At 43.6% G+C, this 16,534-nt stretch overlaps 1 protein-coding gene across 7 annotated transcripts in view; it reads left to right on the forward strand.

Annotated features, from left to right (window-relative positions):
* The window catches only part of SGCG (sarcoglycan gamma), a 152,609-nt gene that overhangs the window by 40,927 nt on the left and 95,148 nt on the right, over positions 1-16,534 (forward strand). For 6 of the 7 annotated variants that reach the window (XM_047864029.1, XM_047864024.1, XM_047864038.1 and 3 more), the window contains one exon: positions 11,364-11,558. The exons of the other annotated variant lie outside the window; for it this stretch is intronic. In XM_047864029.1, coding sequence (XP_047719985.1) covers positions 11,364-11,558 — 195 coding nt within the window. The remainder of the gene's footprint in view (positions 1-11,363; positions 11,559-16,534) is intronic. 7 annotated transcript variants of the gene reach the window in all.

Here is a 16,534-nt window from a genome sequence, read left to right on the forward strand (position 1 = left end):
GCAGCCTTTGTTATGACACTTTCACGGGCGCACTTGTAACTGACGCGAGTGCTGTTCTTAATTACTCTGCCAGCTTCAGTTTCTGGATGTTACTGCTACTCCTTAGATACTGTATAATGACACCTAAAAGCCTCAGACTTCGGAGTTCATTTAATCAAAACAAGGACAAAATGCTAAGAAAAGTACATTTGAACTGCCCACCTTTATAAACCTAACGCTTTGAAAATAAGCCTCTATCTGAACCATGAAACAAAACATGACATTTAAAGCCACAGTTTCTTGGGGTGCCTCGGTGGCTCAGTGGGTTAAGCATCCAATTTCGGCTCAGGTCATGATGTTGCGGTGAGTTTGAGACCCGTGTGGGGCTCCGTGCTGATGGCTCGGCGCCTGGAGCCCACTTGGGATTCTGTGTCTCTTCGCCCTCTCCGCCCCTCCCCTGCTCATGCCCTGTCTCCCTCCCTCCCTCCCTCTCTCTCTCTCTTTCTGTCTCTCTCACAAAAATAAATAAACATTTAAAAAAACAGGGTTTTTTAGCTAACATTTGTATGACAGCGGGTTCGATGTTTTCTCTTCCCTTGTAGTCACTCGTTCACTTAAATAAAGGTTTCTTCCCGTTTAGCTTTCTTAGCTACTTACAGGGCACTTAATCCTCTTGGTTTGGTGTATTTTGTAAAGAGCTTTTTTTAAATGGCAACGTTTGCCGTTTTATTTTAAGAGTCAATCGTGGTGTAAGGACGAGAGGATAATTTGATGACCTTTTAATCTGTCTGAGTGTGGACTTGTGTATGCATTTAGAATATTGGGCATGTGTGACTGTAACTTTGGATGAAATTGACAATTACGATCCGTGTACGTTGCTCTATTTACGTTTACGATGCTGAGCAATTTGATGAAAAGGTAAAGCAGATCTATTCTTGAAATCGGTCATCCTAACTAGTGATAAAGTTGGGATGAGTATGGTAAATTAATTACTAACTTCAGTATTATCAAAGGAATATATATGTATACACACACACACATATCTCAAAAGATAGATTTGTATAAATTCTATAAATCTGACAACATTTGGGGGAGGCATTTAAAAATTTTATTTACATGTTTATTTTTGAGAGAGACAGATACAGAGCTCTAGCAGGGGAGCAGCAGAGAGGGAGGGGGACACAGAATCCCAAGCAGGCTCCAAGCTGTCAGTGCAGAGCCCGATGTGGGACTCAGACTCACCAACTGTGAGACCATGACCTGAGCCAAAGTGGATTGCTTAACCAACTGAGCCATCCAGGTGCCCCTAGGGAATGCAATTTTAAATGAAAAAAAAGAGTCTGAGGAAATCGTCTTAACAATTTTTAAATTTCATCATCTTTTCTTCTGTGGGTATACATTTTAATATGTTTTTCAAAATTCTATCTTTTTCACTTAACACACGGTCATTAGCATTTTCCTGGGATGGTTTTTTTTTTTTTTCATTTCAAGTCGTTAATTCTGTCATAGTGTGAGAATCCAGTGACTTCGTTAGTCTTCATTATTTATTTAGTGTCCAGTTTTTCACCATCCTGGATAATGCTACCGTAGATATCCTGAAACACAAATCTTCATTTTCATTCCTAATTGTTCCTTTGGACTAAGTTCCTAGAACTGAAATGCCTGTGCGTGTTTGAGGCTCTTGGTACTTAGTGCCAAGTATCTTTCCAGAAGGATTATGTTCCCCCTCCCGCTCACCAGCAGAGGAGTACCGTGGTTATTTTTCAGACACTTTGCCGATGCTGGCTATTGTCAGTTTGTCAATCTCTCTCAGTCTTTGCAGACGGCTCCAGTGCTCGTGGTTATTTGAACTCCTTGGAGTCACGGTGAAGCTGAACTTTTTTACCGCGTGTATTGCTGGTCAGTTAAGTTTCTCTGATGTGCGTGCGTGGCCTTGCGCAAGTGTTGCTGGGTTACTTGTGGTTTTTAAGGGCATCAACCTTGCCTTTAAGGCACATGTTCCCCCCCAGTTTACTACCAGCTCTTGAGTGTGTCTTGCTCTGACGTGCTTTCTGTCACACATCGGTGAGGGTGGGCTCGTCCTTGTTCTCCTAAACCGTGGCTCCTGTTCCAAGTGATGAGTTATAATGCAAGCAGGGAGGCAGGAAGTTAGCTAATTACTGTGGGAAGGAGCTGTCTTTGAGAAGTCTGAAAGCAAATGGAGGTGCAGCTGGGCCTGCGGTTCTCAGTGCTGTCACGACCTAGTCCGCTTCAACCGATAAGCACACTATCTTCCTCCTTCCCCAACAGAGTGGCCCACGCGTCCTGGATGCCTCTTGTTTCTGGCCTCCATTTACTTATCGCTTCCATTTACTTATCACTAAAGCGGGCTTGCTTTAGACGCTTCCAATCGTCTTTCCTGTCTTTGTCTGCCCTTTGTCACGATCTCATGTTTCATACTGAAGCACAAAACTATGCTTTGCCGCCTGTGAGTCCTACTGTCTATGCATTCATTTGTCCACCACATACTCACTGATTGCCTGACACAGGCGCATCACTCCTACTGGCCTCGGTGACACAGTTGCACAGTTGACCCCTCCCCCTGGCCACGGTTACATAATCGTGCGACTGACCACTCACCTCAGTCCATGCCTTATCGTTTTAATAGATGATGTAACATGATAGCACTAGATGTGTAGTAAGAAATTACAAGGTGAGGGTGGCTCAGTCGGTTAGGTGTTCGACTCTTGGTTTCGGCTCAGGTCGCCATCTCACCACTCATGGGTTCGAGCCCCATGTCAGGCTCCAAGCTGATGGTGCGGAGTCTGCTTGGGATTCTCTCTCTCTCCCCCTCTCCCTCCGCCCCCTCCCCTCCTCGCTGTCTCGCTCCATCAGATAAATAAGTTTAAAAAGTTACGCCACCTGGATATTAGAGCTGTGTTACGTGGTATGAAAGGCAGTTTTTTAGAGTGTCAAAAATGATTTTCCTACAGTTTTTGGGTTGACGTGACGGGTGCTATTAGACATGCGGTCCGCCCCCAGTCAGCATGCCCTGTGGCCTGGCAGGACCTTACTCAAAGCGGTCAGAATTCCAACCCTAACACGTGGGTGACTCTCCCTCGGAGACATGAGGTGGCTGAGGAGCTGGTGCCCACCGGACACCCTCCCCCTGCCTTGCCTTGTGGTCATGGCAGGAAAACACAGTCTGAATCATGTGTGTGTGTCTGAGTCAGAATGATCTCAAGCCTCAACCCCGTCCTCTTATCATATTTCAAAGACTTTGGTTTCTGTTTTATCCGTGAGTGTGCAATGCAGTTCTGATTGTACTGTATTATCACCAGAGCAGAGAATTTGCCTGAAGCCGATCCATTGGCCCTTCTTCATACTTTCTTGTTGAACTAGCATGTTATCGGATTTTGCAAATGTTACCCGTATGCTTGAGAAAAATAAGCATTTCCCAGTTTCGGGGATAGGGCACATTTCAGTTGTCCATTTGAACACATTTCAGTTGTATCGTTTAGGTTTCGTGTAGCGCCACTCATTTTAGAGGGCTTGATCTATCCGTAGAGGTATGCTAAAATCACTCTGATGATGGCTTCCTTCACTGTTTCCTGAAGTTCTCCCATTTTTATTACATGTATACAGATGAATAGATGTTTGTTAGACGCATACAAGTCTAGCATTTCTACAGCTGCCCGATATGTATTTTATATCTATAGTATTACAGCAATACCCCACCCTAACGTGCCCTGTCATTATGGGCGTTCATATATAACATAAATGAGAGATGGCTCCCGTCCTCCGCTCCTGCCCCGGTGTCAAAGGAGGGGTGGCTGAAGTTTTCCTCTCCTTTTGGGGGAAAAGGATGTGTGGTGATGTGTGCAGGCTAGAAATAAGCAGCACCAGTAAAGGGCGCCCCCTTCACCAATAATCTAGATTACTCGTCCCAGAACAGGTTAGCTGGGAGATTCTTGGAGTCACTGCTGCTTCCTCCTTCCCTTCCTTCTGGGGATTGCTGTGCAGGCCCAGAGTCTCAGCATCGCTCCCGGCAGTTGCCCTACTGAGAAGTGCTAGCTGGAAGGGTGGATTTGAATTCTCTGCCACACTCTGGACTCTTAGCCCACAGCCTATAGATAGGCCCTCGCTGGGGTGAGTTCATTAATTCTGCACCACGGCTACGTTTACAAAGTCGAACGCTGTTGTGTTTTCTAAGATTTATCTTCTATACCGATTTTCTTTTCGCCTGGATGTGATCTGTTAGATACAGAGAAGACATATATTTTGTATGTCTTATAGCTTTAAGCTATATAACTCCTTTTTGAATTTTAAAATATAACTGAGTTTCTCGTTTCTAAAGGGTCCGTTTAGTTCTTTTCAAACCCATCTTTTTAAAAATCACATCATAGTAGCTTCTTTTCAACATCTTCCAGGGGTTTATGATCTCTGTGTCTCAAACTCCTGGCAACAGCCTGTCCAAATTAGGCGTGTCAATAAATGATGTTTGAAATTAAGAATGCCACTTAACGCCATTTATTTAGTAGACCCAATGCTCAGTTCACTACGTTATGTCCCATGACAAGAATCAAAGAATACAGAAGACAGAATTCCTGTCCATGATGTGGTTTTATTTTCAATAATAAATAGGGAACCATTAATTCAAAGCAGATAAAAACTGATACTTATGCAAAAATGTATTCTAATGCTTCATATTTGATTCCCTATCTATTAAAATGTTGATAACTGGGGCGCCTGGGTGGCTCAGTAGGTTAAGCATCTGACTTCAGCCCAGGTCATGATCTTGCAGTTCCTGAGTTCGAGCCCCGTGTGGGGCTCTGTGCTGACAGCTCAGAGCCTGCCTACTTCAGATTCTGTCTCCCTCTCTCTCTGCCCCCTCCCCCACTTTCTCTCCTTTAAAAATAAATAAACATTAAAAAAAATTTAATAAAAACTAAAATGTTGATAACCACATTTGAGAGAAGCACTTAAAACCCATCAAAATTAAGTATACCACCATCAACATACTTTGAGGATTAGGTTAACAGGAAAAGAGGTGTAATTTAAAAAAAAAAAATTTTAATGTTTATTTACTTTTTTGAGAGAGAGACAGAGACAGAGTGCGAATGGGGGAGGGGCAGAGAGAGAGAGGGAGACACAGAATCCACAGCAGGCTCCGGGCTCTGAGCTTTCAGCACAGAGCCCGACGCGGGGCTCGAACCCACGGACCGCGAGATCATGACCGGAGCCGGAGTCAGACACTTAACAGACTGAGCCACCCAGGCACCCCCGGGAATTCATTTTTGAATGATAACATAAGTTATTTAAAAAACTAAAGTGGTCTATGAAGGTAATTTTTATTCAAGATGTAGTAAAACTCAAAATTCCTTATCTTGGATTATAAATTTTAAGTTCTAAGATAAAGCATCATTTCATTAATGTTTTTGTACAAGGCTTATAAATAAATCACAAAGTGCTCTGCCTCGTTGCGGTGCACTTTCCTGCCAGCATGAATGCTACCTTGCTGTTGTCTGACTTCAGAGTCCTGAAGAATTGGTATCCTTCCCAATGCTGATTATAATAGTATCTGAAGGAAGCTACCCAAAGCAGATAGTCTCTGAGAGTCTCTTCTGGAAAAAAATTTAATACACGGTGTCAAATAAAAAATGAAAACCACTATGAGCCGTGAGGACTGTAAGCTAATAATTTATTAAATAACAAAATTGACTCTTTAGAAGAAAGTTTAAGTTGAGTGTTCCGCCTGGCCACTTACATCATGCCTGTCTAGAATAAAGTCCTCGTTTTCTGCGTAATAGCACTGAGAAATAGCGATACCCGCTTGGCCAAAATACGTAAAGTGGGCAACGGTAAAACGCGATAGAGTAAGAACTACAACCGGGAAAACAGACAGATACGAAAGGAGAGGTCGTGGCTTTGGTAAATACGGCTCGAGTCTGGAAGGACCAGAAAGCAGGTCACTGGCTTCTGAGAGTCAGCCTGGAGTCGGTAGGGTCTGCTGAGGAAACGGGGTCCGGCCTCTTCCTTGGGCCGTCAGCAAAGCAGGGGTGCAAATGTGGGGTGACTCCTAGACTAAACACTTTCCCCGGGTTCCTCTCTCCTGGGAGACCCTCCAGAGATTGTAGGGTAGAGCCTGCCTTCTCTCTCGCAGCAAACAGCCGGTCACACTAACCTAGTCCGTTGTGAGTGGGTTTCCACTTACTAAATATAAGCAGTTGAGGGAACTCTGAAGTAACTCTCAACGTATTTTTGTTGTTGTACATTTAAATTATCTGGGTATCTGTGCATTCGACGTTTATACTCAATTTATTAAGCAAATGTTTATCGAGGGCGTACTACATGCCAGGCACTGCTCTAGGCACCCGGGGATACAAGAAAATAACCAAACAATTGAGAGCCCTACCCTCTGGGGGCTTCTATGCGCTGAGGTGAGCCTTTACAGTAAAGTAAGTCAGTAAGGTATATAGTATGTCATGTAGAGTTAAGTGCTATGGTAAAAAAAAATAATAAAATAAAGCAAGAAGGAGCGGAGAGAAATATGCAGTGGTGAGAGCGGAGGGTTATTTAAATCAGATGACCAGGGAAGGCTGGTTGATAAATGCTCTTTGAGCGGGGAGTTGAGGGATGCGAAGGAGACGCCAGCCAGTATCTGGGAGAAGACCTTCCCGGCTTCCAGGTAGAGGGCATCGCAACTCCAGAGTTCACGCTTGGAAGGTACGCGGGTGAGTAAGACCGGTGTGACTGAGCCAGGAGTAAGGAGGAGAGCGGTAGAGGACGAGGTCAGGATGGGCCCTGCCAGTCAGGCTGAGGATGTCGGGGTTTACTCTGAGTGGAATGGAAAGCCGCAGGAGGATTTTATGGAGAGGTGCTCGGTGACCCAGTCGATGCTTTCACAGGACCTCTCTAGCCCCCATGTTGGAAGTGGCCTGTGGGAGGTTTGGGATAGAAGCAGAGAACTGTGAGGTGGCAGCTGCAGTCGGCCAGGTGACCGATGGTGAGACGCAGTCAGATCCGGATTATTGGTAGCACTTTGATTCACTGAGTTGTTGATGGATTGCATGCGGTATGGAGAAAGAAAGGGATTAAGAACAACTTAAAGATTTTTGACGAGCATCTTTTTTCTTAATTTGTTAAAGTTTATTTCTTTGTTTTGAGAGAGCGAGAAAGAGCACAAGCAGGGGAGGGGCGGGAGAGAGGATCCCAAGGAGGCTCTGCACTGTCAGTGTAGAGCCCCATGTGAGGCTAGATCCCACGACTGGGAGATCATGACCTGAGTCAAAATCAAGAGTCAGATGCTTAACCGACTGAGCCACCCAGGTGCCCCTTGACTTGAGCACCTTGAAGAATGAACCAAGTTGCCACTCAGCGATTTGGGGACAGTTTTACAAGGAGCAGGTTGGGGAGATGAGGTCAGCTTTGGTCAGGACATGTGCAACTTGAGATTCCCAGTTGGAGAATCTTGAGTTCAAGGTGAGCCATAGCTAGGAACTAGGAGTCCTCAGCTTAAAGACGCATCCACAACTGGGGGTAAATTCAAATGAAGAGGGGAAGTAATCTCGGGGCTGAGCCTGTGGCTCAGAGATGATGAGGACACGGCAAATGAGAATGAGCGGCCATCACCATTGCAAGTGGGGTTTCCAGAACCCTAGCGGAAGAGGAGGCAATGACTATTTGGCATGTGCTAACCCTGGGTCGTGTGAGCCCGCTTTGCTTAGCAACACGGAGACCCTTGATGAGCTTACCAGAGCAAGTTCCATGGGTGGCCGGTGTGAAAGCCTGTCTGGAAGCGAGTTCTAGAGAGAAGGCAGGCACAGAATTAGAAAAACAGTGGGTATGGTCAACCCACTCAAGGAGTTTTGCTGGAGGGAGGAGTGGAGAAATGGAGCTGGGGCTGTAGATATTTGTGAGGCACCTGCTGTTGGGCCAGAGCATACGGTGGTAAGACATAATCACTGTCCTCAGGAGCCCCAGGCTGGTGGCTCGCCCCTTCTGATAAGACCGTTTTTCCAGTCTTTATGTAGTTTATCCTTGTTAGTATCCTTTCAGTAATAAGATCCTAGAGACCTCATTTTAGAAGTCCTCTTTCCAACAGGTCTTTTCTGAAAATGCTTTAGCAGAGACCGCATGTTTTATTTTTACCTACTTAGCCTGGGTCCCCTTTGGAATTAGCTCCTCATCAACAATCGTTATTTTAGAAGAGTGTCAGACCGCAAGTGCCAACTCTTTTCTTAATGGATTCAGTGCGTTCATAAATCATAGAATGTTTTGTTTAGGATGTAATTCGGAGAAAACACTCCATCTATCTAGCCCCATTTACCAGCCTCATCTCTGGCAGGTAGGTAGCCCAATTAGTGTTTGTGAGATTTAGTAGTTCTATTTTTTTTTAAATGTTTTACCGTTTATGTATTTTTGAGAGAGAGACAGACAGAGTGTGAGCAGGGAGGGACGGAGAGAGAGGGAGACTCAGAATCCAAAGCAGGCTCCAGGCTCTGAGCTGTCAGCACAGAGAGCCCGACTGAGGGCTCGAACCCACAAACCGTGATATCATGACCTGAGCCGCAGTCGGACGTTTAACCGACGGAGCCACCCGGGCGCCGTCTTTCTTTCTATTTTTTCATCCATTCACTCATTCCCTTAAGGCTTCTATTGTGTCACTATTATTTGTCAGTTACCCTGTTTTAGGGGCACAGCGACAAAAAGGCTCACATAGAGTTTACGTTCTGAGGAGGGGGGAGTCAGTAAACAAGTGAATAATCAAATAAAACAGATTCCCAGGATGAGTAAGAGGGATTTAAGGGCTACCCTCATCACAGAATTGCTATTGTCTGTCCTGTAAGCCACAGCAAAATTGTCTTAAATGGATATTAAAGTCTTCCCCATCTTATGTAAGTGGGAACAAAAGCTTCCTATGAGAGGCAGAATAATGACCCCCACATATGGCCATGTCCTAATCCCTGGAACCTTGCATGATAAAAGGAATGGTTCTGTTGTGATTATGTTAAGGCCTTTGAGATGGGGAGATTATCTTGGATTACCGAGGTGGGCCCACTGTAATCCCAAAGGTCCTTATGACAGAGAAGCAGGAGGGTCAGAGTCAGAAAGGAGCCGCGGCAACATAAATAGAGGTTGTAGCCAAGGAGTGTGGGCAGCCCTGGAAGCTGGAAAGAGGAGGGAGCAGATTTTGCCTGGCTCCTCCGGAAGGATTACAGACCTCCCCACACTTGGATTTTTAGCCCCCACAGACCCACTTTCAGACTTCTGACCTCCCAAACCGTAAGATACTGAAGTTGTGTTGGGTTAAGCCTCTAGGTTTGTGATAATGTGTTGCAGCAGCAATAGGAGACTATATATAGGAATAGAAATGTGTAGCAGTTGGAAACTCTGTGTGTGTACACACGTTCTTGGAAAGCTGCTATTTTCACGGATCCGGAGCGATGGCGTGAAGTGGTGCACTGGCTATAAATTCAGACACTCTGGCCACCCTTCCCGATCCACTTGCGGTCTGTTAGCCCACGCTTCACAGAAATTGTGGGGTTGCCACCATTATTTCGGATGAAGGCAAACACTCCGAAAGAAGCGTAAGAGGGTAAGGCAATGGCAGGTGACTGCGTGCCCGGAGAAGGCTTCTTTGAGCAAATGACATGCGATCAAATGACATAGGAGCTGCCACTGAAGGCTGAGAAGGAGCCCGCAACGCAGAGTGTTTCAGGCGGACGCGATGCCCGGGACGGAGGTCCTGGGGGGAGATGACCTGGTCTGTTAAGGAGTAGCCGGGGAGGAAAAGGTGAAATGGTGGTAGGTGATGTCCAAGAAGTACACAGAGACCCTTCACGCAGGGTCTGCCCGGTGATCGAGGAGTTCAGATGTTCTCAGTGCAGGGGCGGGGGAAGCCACCTGAAAGCCTGGCACGACACAGCTTGCTGACGTCTTGCACATTTGGCTTCTGGGTGGAGAACGGCTTCTGGAGGGAAACGACGGTGCAGACGAGAGAGTCTGTGGTGGCCCGACTGGGGGGGTAGCCAGAGGGGTGGACGGATTCGGGATGGGGGCTAAGGGGGAGCTGAGGCGACGTGAGGTTTGGAGGGAAGAGAGAAGAAGCAAGCGTCGCTCCTGGGGCTGGGGAGCAACGGCAGGGTGGGGTGGGGTGGGCCCCGAGTCGGGAAGGCCCAGGAGCTCAAGCCAAGGAGCAGGTAAGTTACACCAGCGTGCAACCAGTAAGCCCTGAGGTTTCGAACAACGTAGACGGTCCGTCCTGCGGGTCTGCAAATCCCATGTGCTGAATAGCATAGTTTTATATAATCACAACGCGGGAAAATGCCAGTTGTTGAGCGAGAAGGAGATTTAAAGAGTTATTTCAGACTGTGACTTACTTGAGTAAGGACACCTCCAAACCGTCCCTAAAAATAAACGTAAGACCGTCGCATGAAGAAAAAACAGAATCCCGGAGGAGATTTTCTGTTCTGATTCGTCGTTTTACCGCATGTACAGTCAGGAAGGTCTTCATTATCTGTCCTCTTCCCTTCATAAATTAAAACCAAAAGTGGACAGTGTGGGAAGCGGAATAATGGCTGTTTTCTTAAATCTCCCCATGGAGTTGAAATGGTTATGGAAACTCGTGCGCGAACTTACGTAAAACAGCGGGTACTTGTAACCATTTGCATGCACGTGTACACTCTGATCGTTCTTGGAAGTAGGTGAATACCAAGGAAATTTATTATAGGCAAAAAATTACGGTGGTGGGTATCTCGACAAGAGCCTTTTTAATTCTGAGTAATTTAGCGACTGTAGAAAGACGTGGCTTAATAATTTGACTAAACAACTAAGTAATTGGATTTTAAAAAGACATACAGGTATCAGCTGGATTTTCCACCCACTGAGTCCTTTAAAAACTTGATTACTTGATTATTTTAGGTTAATGCTTCCATTCTAAGTTTAACTGTGCAGAATTTTGAAAGTTCTCTCTCTCTCTCTCTCTCTCTCTCTCTCTTTCTATATATATATATATATATATATATATATATATATATATATATATATATAACTTATTGATTAAAATCTGAAAATGTGGCCACTGGATTTCAGATGGATTTGCCATAGCTAAACTATTTTCATGCTTGAAACAGTGACATGTTTCAAAGTAATGTTCAGTTCTTTTTAAAAATCATTTTCATTCTAGAAATTTATTATTGGGGTAGAAGGTGTTATTTTGTTGGACTTTTAGTAAATCAGTATTGACAAACAAGTTCTCTGTTTCTGTCTGTCTCTCTCCCTCTCTCCCCCTCCTTCGTCTCCTCCCTCTCTCCCTCCTTCTCTCCCTTTTTCTCTCTCCTTCTCTGTCTGTCTCCCTCCCCCCCCCCCGTCCCATCTCCCACCTTCCCCCTATGGCATGGCAGATGGTCCGTGAACAGTACACTACAGCCACAGAAGGCACCCACGTGCAGAGGCCAGAGAACCCGTGTGTCTACAAAATTGGCATTTATGGCTGGAGAAAACGCTGCCTCTACTTATTTGTTCTCCTTTTACTCATCATCCTCCTTGTGAATTTTGCTCTCACGATTTGGATTCTTAAAGTGATGTGGTTTTCCCCAGTAAGTATCGTCTTCCTTTCCTGGCAAGCATGTTCTTCTTCTGTTTGTTGGATCACTTTATCCATATTGAATTGGTGGAAGCCTCCTTTAGTGTCATTGACGTTTGTTTCTGTCTGGATCAGGATGGTCTCGCGGCAAAATACTCGTGCTTTTTCTTTCTTTAATGTTTATGTTTGAGAGAGCGCAAGTGGGGGAGGGACAAAGAAAGGGGGACAGAGGATTCGAAGTGGGCTCAGCACTGACAGCAGCCAGCCCCGTTTGGGGCACCGGCTCCCGAACCATGAGATCGTGACCTGAGCCGAAGTGGGATGCTGAACCCACTGAGCCACCCAGGCGCCCCCATACTCTACTTTTTCTTAATTTCACTATGAACTATAGTGTGTTGGGTTTTTTGTTTTTCTGTTGCAATTTTTTTTTATTAGTCATTATGTCTACACGTGAGAAAATGGTACCAATCTTGGGTTTGAGTCAAAATTGCGTAATGATTATTCAATAATTTGTAAAATTTTATGAATCCTGTTTTCCTAATCTCATTAATCCATAAATAATAACCATCCAGATGCTACCCTCTCATTTGCTTAAAAAACTTTACTTTAGGGGCACCTGGGTGGCTCGGTCGGTTAAGCGTCCGACTTCGGCTCAGGTCATGATCTCACGGTCCGTGAGTTCGAGCCCCGCGTCGGGCTCTGGGCTGACAGCTCAGAGCCTGGAGCCTGTTTCGGATTCTGTGTCTCCCTCTCTCTCTGCCCCTCCCCTGTTCATGCTCTATCTCTGTCTCAAAAATAAATAAACGTTAAAAAAAATTTTTAAAAACTTTACTTTAAAATACGATAAATTAATAAATTCACAGCTTCCTGCTTCAACACTTAGCAACACATTTACTAGGTGAAATACCAGTAGTCGTAAGGAATTCATATTCTATTTTACACATCCTCATGTTTTCTAGATTGTTGGCTAATGTTGTATGCTCTGATGATATTTTTGTGTACTTTTTGAAAAAATATTCATTTAATATAGAATATCTAGTTTCTGCTAGATAGTCACGGTGGCAAAAAACACCGCAATGAACATCACCTATAGGTTTATCTGTTCCTCGCATGCATCTTGAAGGTGTGAAATAGGCAAGGACTCTCTCCAAGAACAGTAGTTGTAGCTTTCAGTGTGAAATGCCTTCCGCTGATGACTCTCTTTCTCTTTCTAGGCAAGTATTTCCTTCCTGCCACTGCTCTGTGGCCAGTAGGCACATTATTTATTTCGTTGACTTAAATAAATATTTACATTTTCATGTATTCAAAGAAGTAATATACCAACCCAATCGAAATATGCCTTAAGGGGCACCTGGGTAGCTCAGTCGGTTAAGCGCCCGACTTCAGCTCAGGTCATGATCTTGCGGTCTGTGAGTTTGAGCCCCACTTTGGGCTCTGTGCTGACAGCTCGGAGCCTGGAGCCTGTTTCGGATTCTGTGTCTTCTTCTCTCTGACCCTCCCCCGTTCATGCTCTGTCTCTCTCTGTCTCAAAAATAAACAAACGTTAAAAAAAATTTTTTTTAATGCCTTAAAATATGTTATTTAGGGGCGCCTGGGTGGCGCAGTCGGTTAAGCGTCCGACTTCAGCCAGGTCACGATCTCGCGGTCCGTGAGTTCGAGCCCCGCATCGGGCTCTATGCTGACAGCTCAGAGCCTGGAGCCTGTTTCTGATTCTGTGTCTCCCTCTCTCTCTGCCCCTCCCCCGTTCATGCTCTGTCTCTCTCTGTCCCAAAAATAAATAAAAAACGTTGAAAAAAATTTAAAAAAAATACGTTATTTAATATAAACATTATACATTGTTATTATAAATATATTTAACTATTAAAAATACCTAAATATATTTAACTTAGCCAAACAGAAGTAGTCGTTTCTTCTTTAAAATTTACCAAAACAATATTTTTACGCTATCATAATAGTATTTTGTTCCATTGGACACCTTTATTAATGTGTCGTACATCATCTTCATTTTATCCATAAATTAAATTTTTTAATGTTTGTTTTTGAGAGAGAAAGAGAGAGAGCACGAGTGGGGGAGGGGCAGAGAGAGAGGGAGACACAGAATCCGAAGCAGGCTCCAGGCTCCAAGCTGTCGGCACAGAGCCTGACGCGGGGCTCCAACTCACGAACCACGAGATCAAGACCTGAGCCGAAGTCAGATGCTTAACCGACTGAGCCAGCCAGGACACCCTCTAAATTTAAATTTTTTATTTTAATATTTTGGGGACAGTTAACTGAGGTTGGAGTCCTCAGATGATAAACTGTGGGATCTCTCGGATGCCTCCTGACTAGAGGGCCCTCCACTCACAGGCAGTGTGCCCTTCAGTTATGCGGAATGTGGACCGAAAATTTACTAGGGAGGCCAGATTTTAATAGTCCCTTGGCATCAGGGACCGTGAGTTCTGTCAATCATCTTGGCACATGCTTAGCACTCAGTAAATATATCCTGAATGAATAAAGGTGTGCATTATATTAGAAATGTGTGTGAATTAATTTTATAGACTGTATGTGAATGTAAAGTGACCTTGTATCTACCTTGTGCTCTTGCCTTATATTGTAGCACTGAAAACAAGTTTTGGGCGTTATAGATTTTGATTACATTAACGCAAATTGTGCCAGCAGCTGAGTCCACTTCAAGTTAGGATGGCTAACCCCAGAGACCAGCAAATGTTTCCTTGCCATTGCTGCCCCTGTTTCTAGCCCGCACTTTCTCACGAGATACGGTCAGCACGCACGGCATTTTCTTCGACATTCAGGAACCTGTTGCTAATTCAGGGTGCTTCCGTGCTGCCTTTCAACAAAATAAGGCGAATAAACACACGTTCATGGATCAAAAGGCAAGATGCACAAAAAGATTATTCTGCAGAAAGTGCCAGGGTTTGACCGAAAGACGATGGGTAGACTTTAGGTCATTCTCCTCAAAGTGAGATGCTATAAATGATATAGTTCTCATCTGTGGGTGAGCTTAATCCCTTGCTTTGGAAATACTCCCTACATACTATAAGTTAATTTATCCGTTCATTTTTTTCCTAGTTTGAAAGATTTCTCTGTATAGAAGATTGCAGTTTTGTTTTTATTTTTTTCATCTGTAAACTAATATCCTTCCTTGAAGACATACATGCCAAGGAAGTAACAGGACTATAAAAGAACCCTTTCATGAGCTTTGGCACCAAAATGATAAAAGCAGCTAGAGCTCTCAACATTTGCAGAAAGCTATAGAATTTTTAACAGGCAGCAGCTAGTTTCTCATTCTCTACCTGAATGCAGTCACCTAGTCATTAGTCTCGATAGACTGAAAACCATAACTTCCCAAATTAGCAAAGTTTAGAAGACTTTCTCTGCTTAGATCCCCAGTGGGTAGCAATGGAAGGTTTATTATCTTACACATGCGATCATTCCAGTCCCCTTGTCCACTCTTCGTACTTTAATATTTCTCTATAGAAAACAGTAAAATCAACTATGGGTAATATATTTAAAAATGCAAAGATCAAATTATGGGGGAAGACAAGTAAAACATTACCAAATGAAAACACAAGGATGTCAAAGAATATCGAGACATCAAACAGAAGTTAAGTGTTGACAAGGGAACTAATCTGAACTCTGTGAAACCAAGCCTTTAACAGCCTCTATGTGCCCGACACGCATCACAAAGACCCCAGATCGTGAGTATCTCACCAATGAATTCCACTCTTAGCACTGTAACTTCGTGTAGGAGAATTTTACATAATTGCCACGTATGACATCTGTTGAATATAAAGTAATATTAGGACATCGTAGCAACTGATGCTAACCATAACGGTTCTAGAATATTTTGTGTTGGCCACGATCATAACTAAATCGGTTAGGAATGTGGACGTTAAAAGAAATCAGTGCAATAAAGTGGCTAATTCCGTTTTTCCTTTTTATACTTTCCTTCCATAAAACTAATATACAATATTAGTTTTAGTTCTAGTGTGCATGGTTATAAAATGATATCCATGAGTCTTGTCAGTAAGTATGTCAAAATAAGGCATCTTTAATTTTTAATGACCCACATGGATTTTTTTAAACCTTTATGGTTATTTATTTATTTGTATATAAAATATTTTAGTGCATTCAATGAATGTAATTTTAACAAGATAAGATGAAAGAATCCAAGCTTAAAAAGAAAAAAAAAAAACACACTAACCCTGAAAGTTAAATTTCTTTAGGTACTTTTTATTTGGGGGTAAAAAAGGATATAACCAATCAGAGCAGAATTGTAGTATTGAATATCAGAATTAAGCTTATAGTTCTATATTGGTTCTTGACCCTCTCAGGAGCTACCCGGGTGAATCTGAAATTGGCCCCCAAACACGAAGGCAGGGAGAGACCAAAGAAAGAGGCAGGCTTCTCCAGGTTGGTAGGTGACAGTTTTTTGTGTTTATTTTAAATTATTATTTAATTATTATTTTTTTAATTCCAGTATAAGTAACATACTGTGTTATATTAGTTTCAGTAACCTGTAAGTAACCTGTAAGGCACTTTTCAGACTCAACAGTGACACACATTATGCAGTGCTCATCACATTGAGTGTATTCTGGATCCCCTTCTTCCCCCCTGCCCACCTCCCCTCCCGTAACCGTCTGTTTGTTCTGTATAGTTAAGAGCCTAGTTTTCGGTTAGTTTCTGTTTTTCTTTGTTCGTTGGTTTTGTTTCTTAAATTGCACGTATGAGTGATACTGTATGGTATTTGTCTTTCTCTGACTGACTTATTTCACTCAGCGTGATACCCTCTAGATTCATCCATTCATCCATGCAAATGACAAGGTCCCGTTCTTTTTTATGCTGAGTAATATTCCCTTGTATGTACCACATCTTCTTTGCTCTTTCATCCATCAGTGGACCCTTGGGCTGCTTCCATATCTTGACTATGATAAATAATGCTGCAATGAATGTAGGGGCACATATACGTTTTCAAATTAGCGTTTTCCT

Source organism: Prionailurus viverrinus, chromosome A1, assembly GCF_022837055.1.
Source record: "Prionailurus viverrinus isolate Anna chromosome A1, UM_Priviv_1.0, whole genome shotgun sequence".
In the NCBI taxonomy this organism is placed as follows: domain Eukaryota; kingdom Metazoa; phylum Chordata; class Mammalia; order Carnivora; family Felidae; genus Prionailurus; species Prionailurus viverrinus.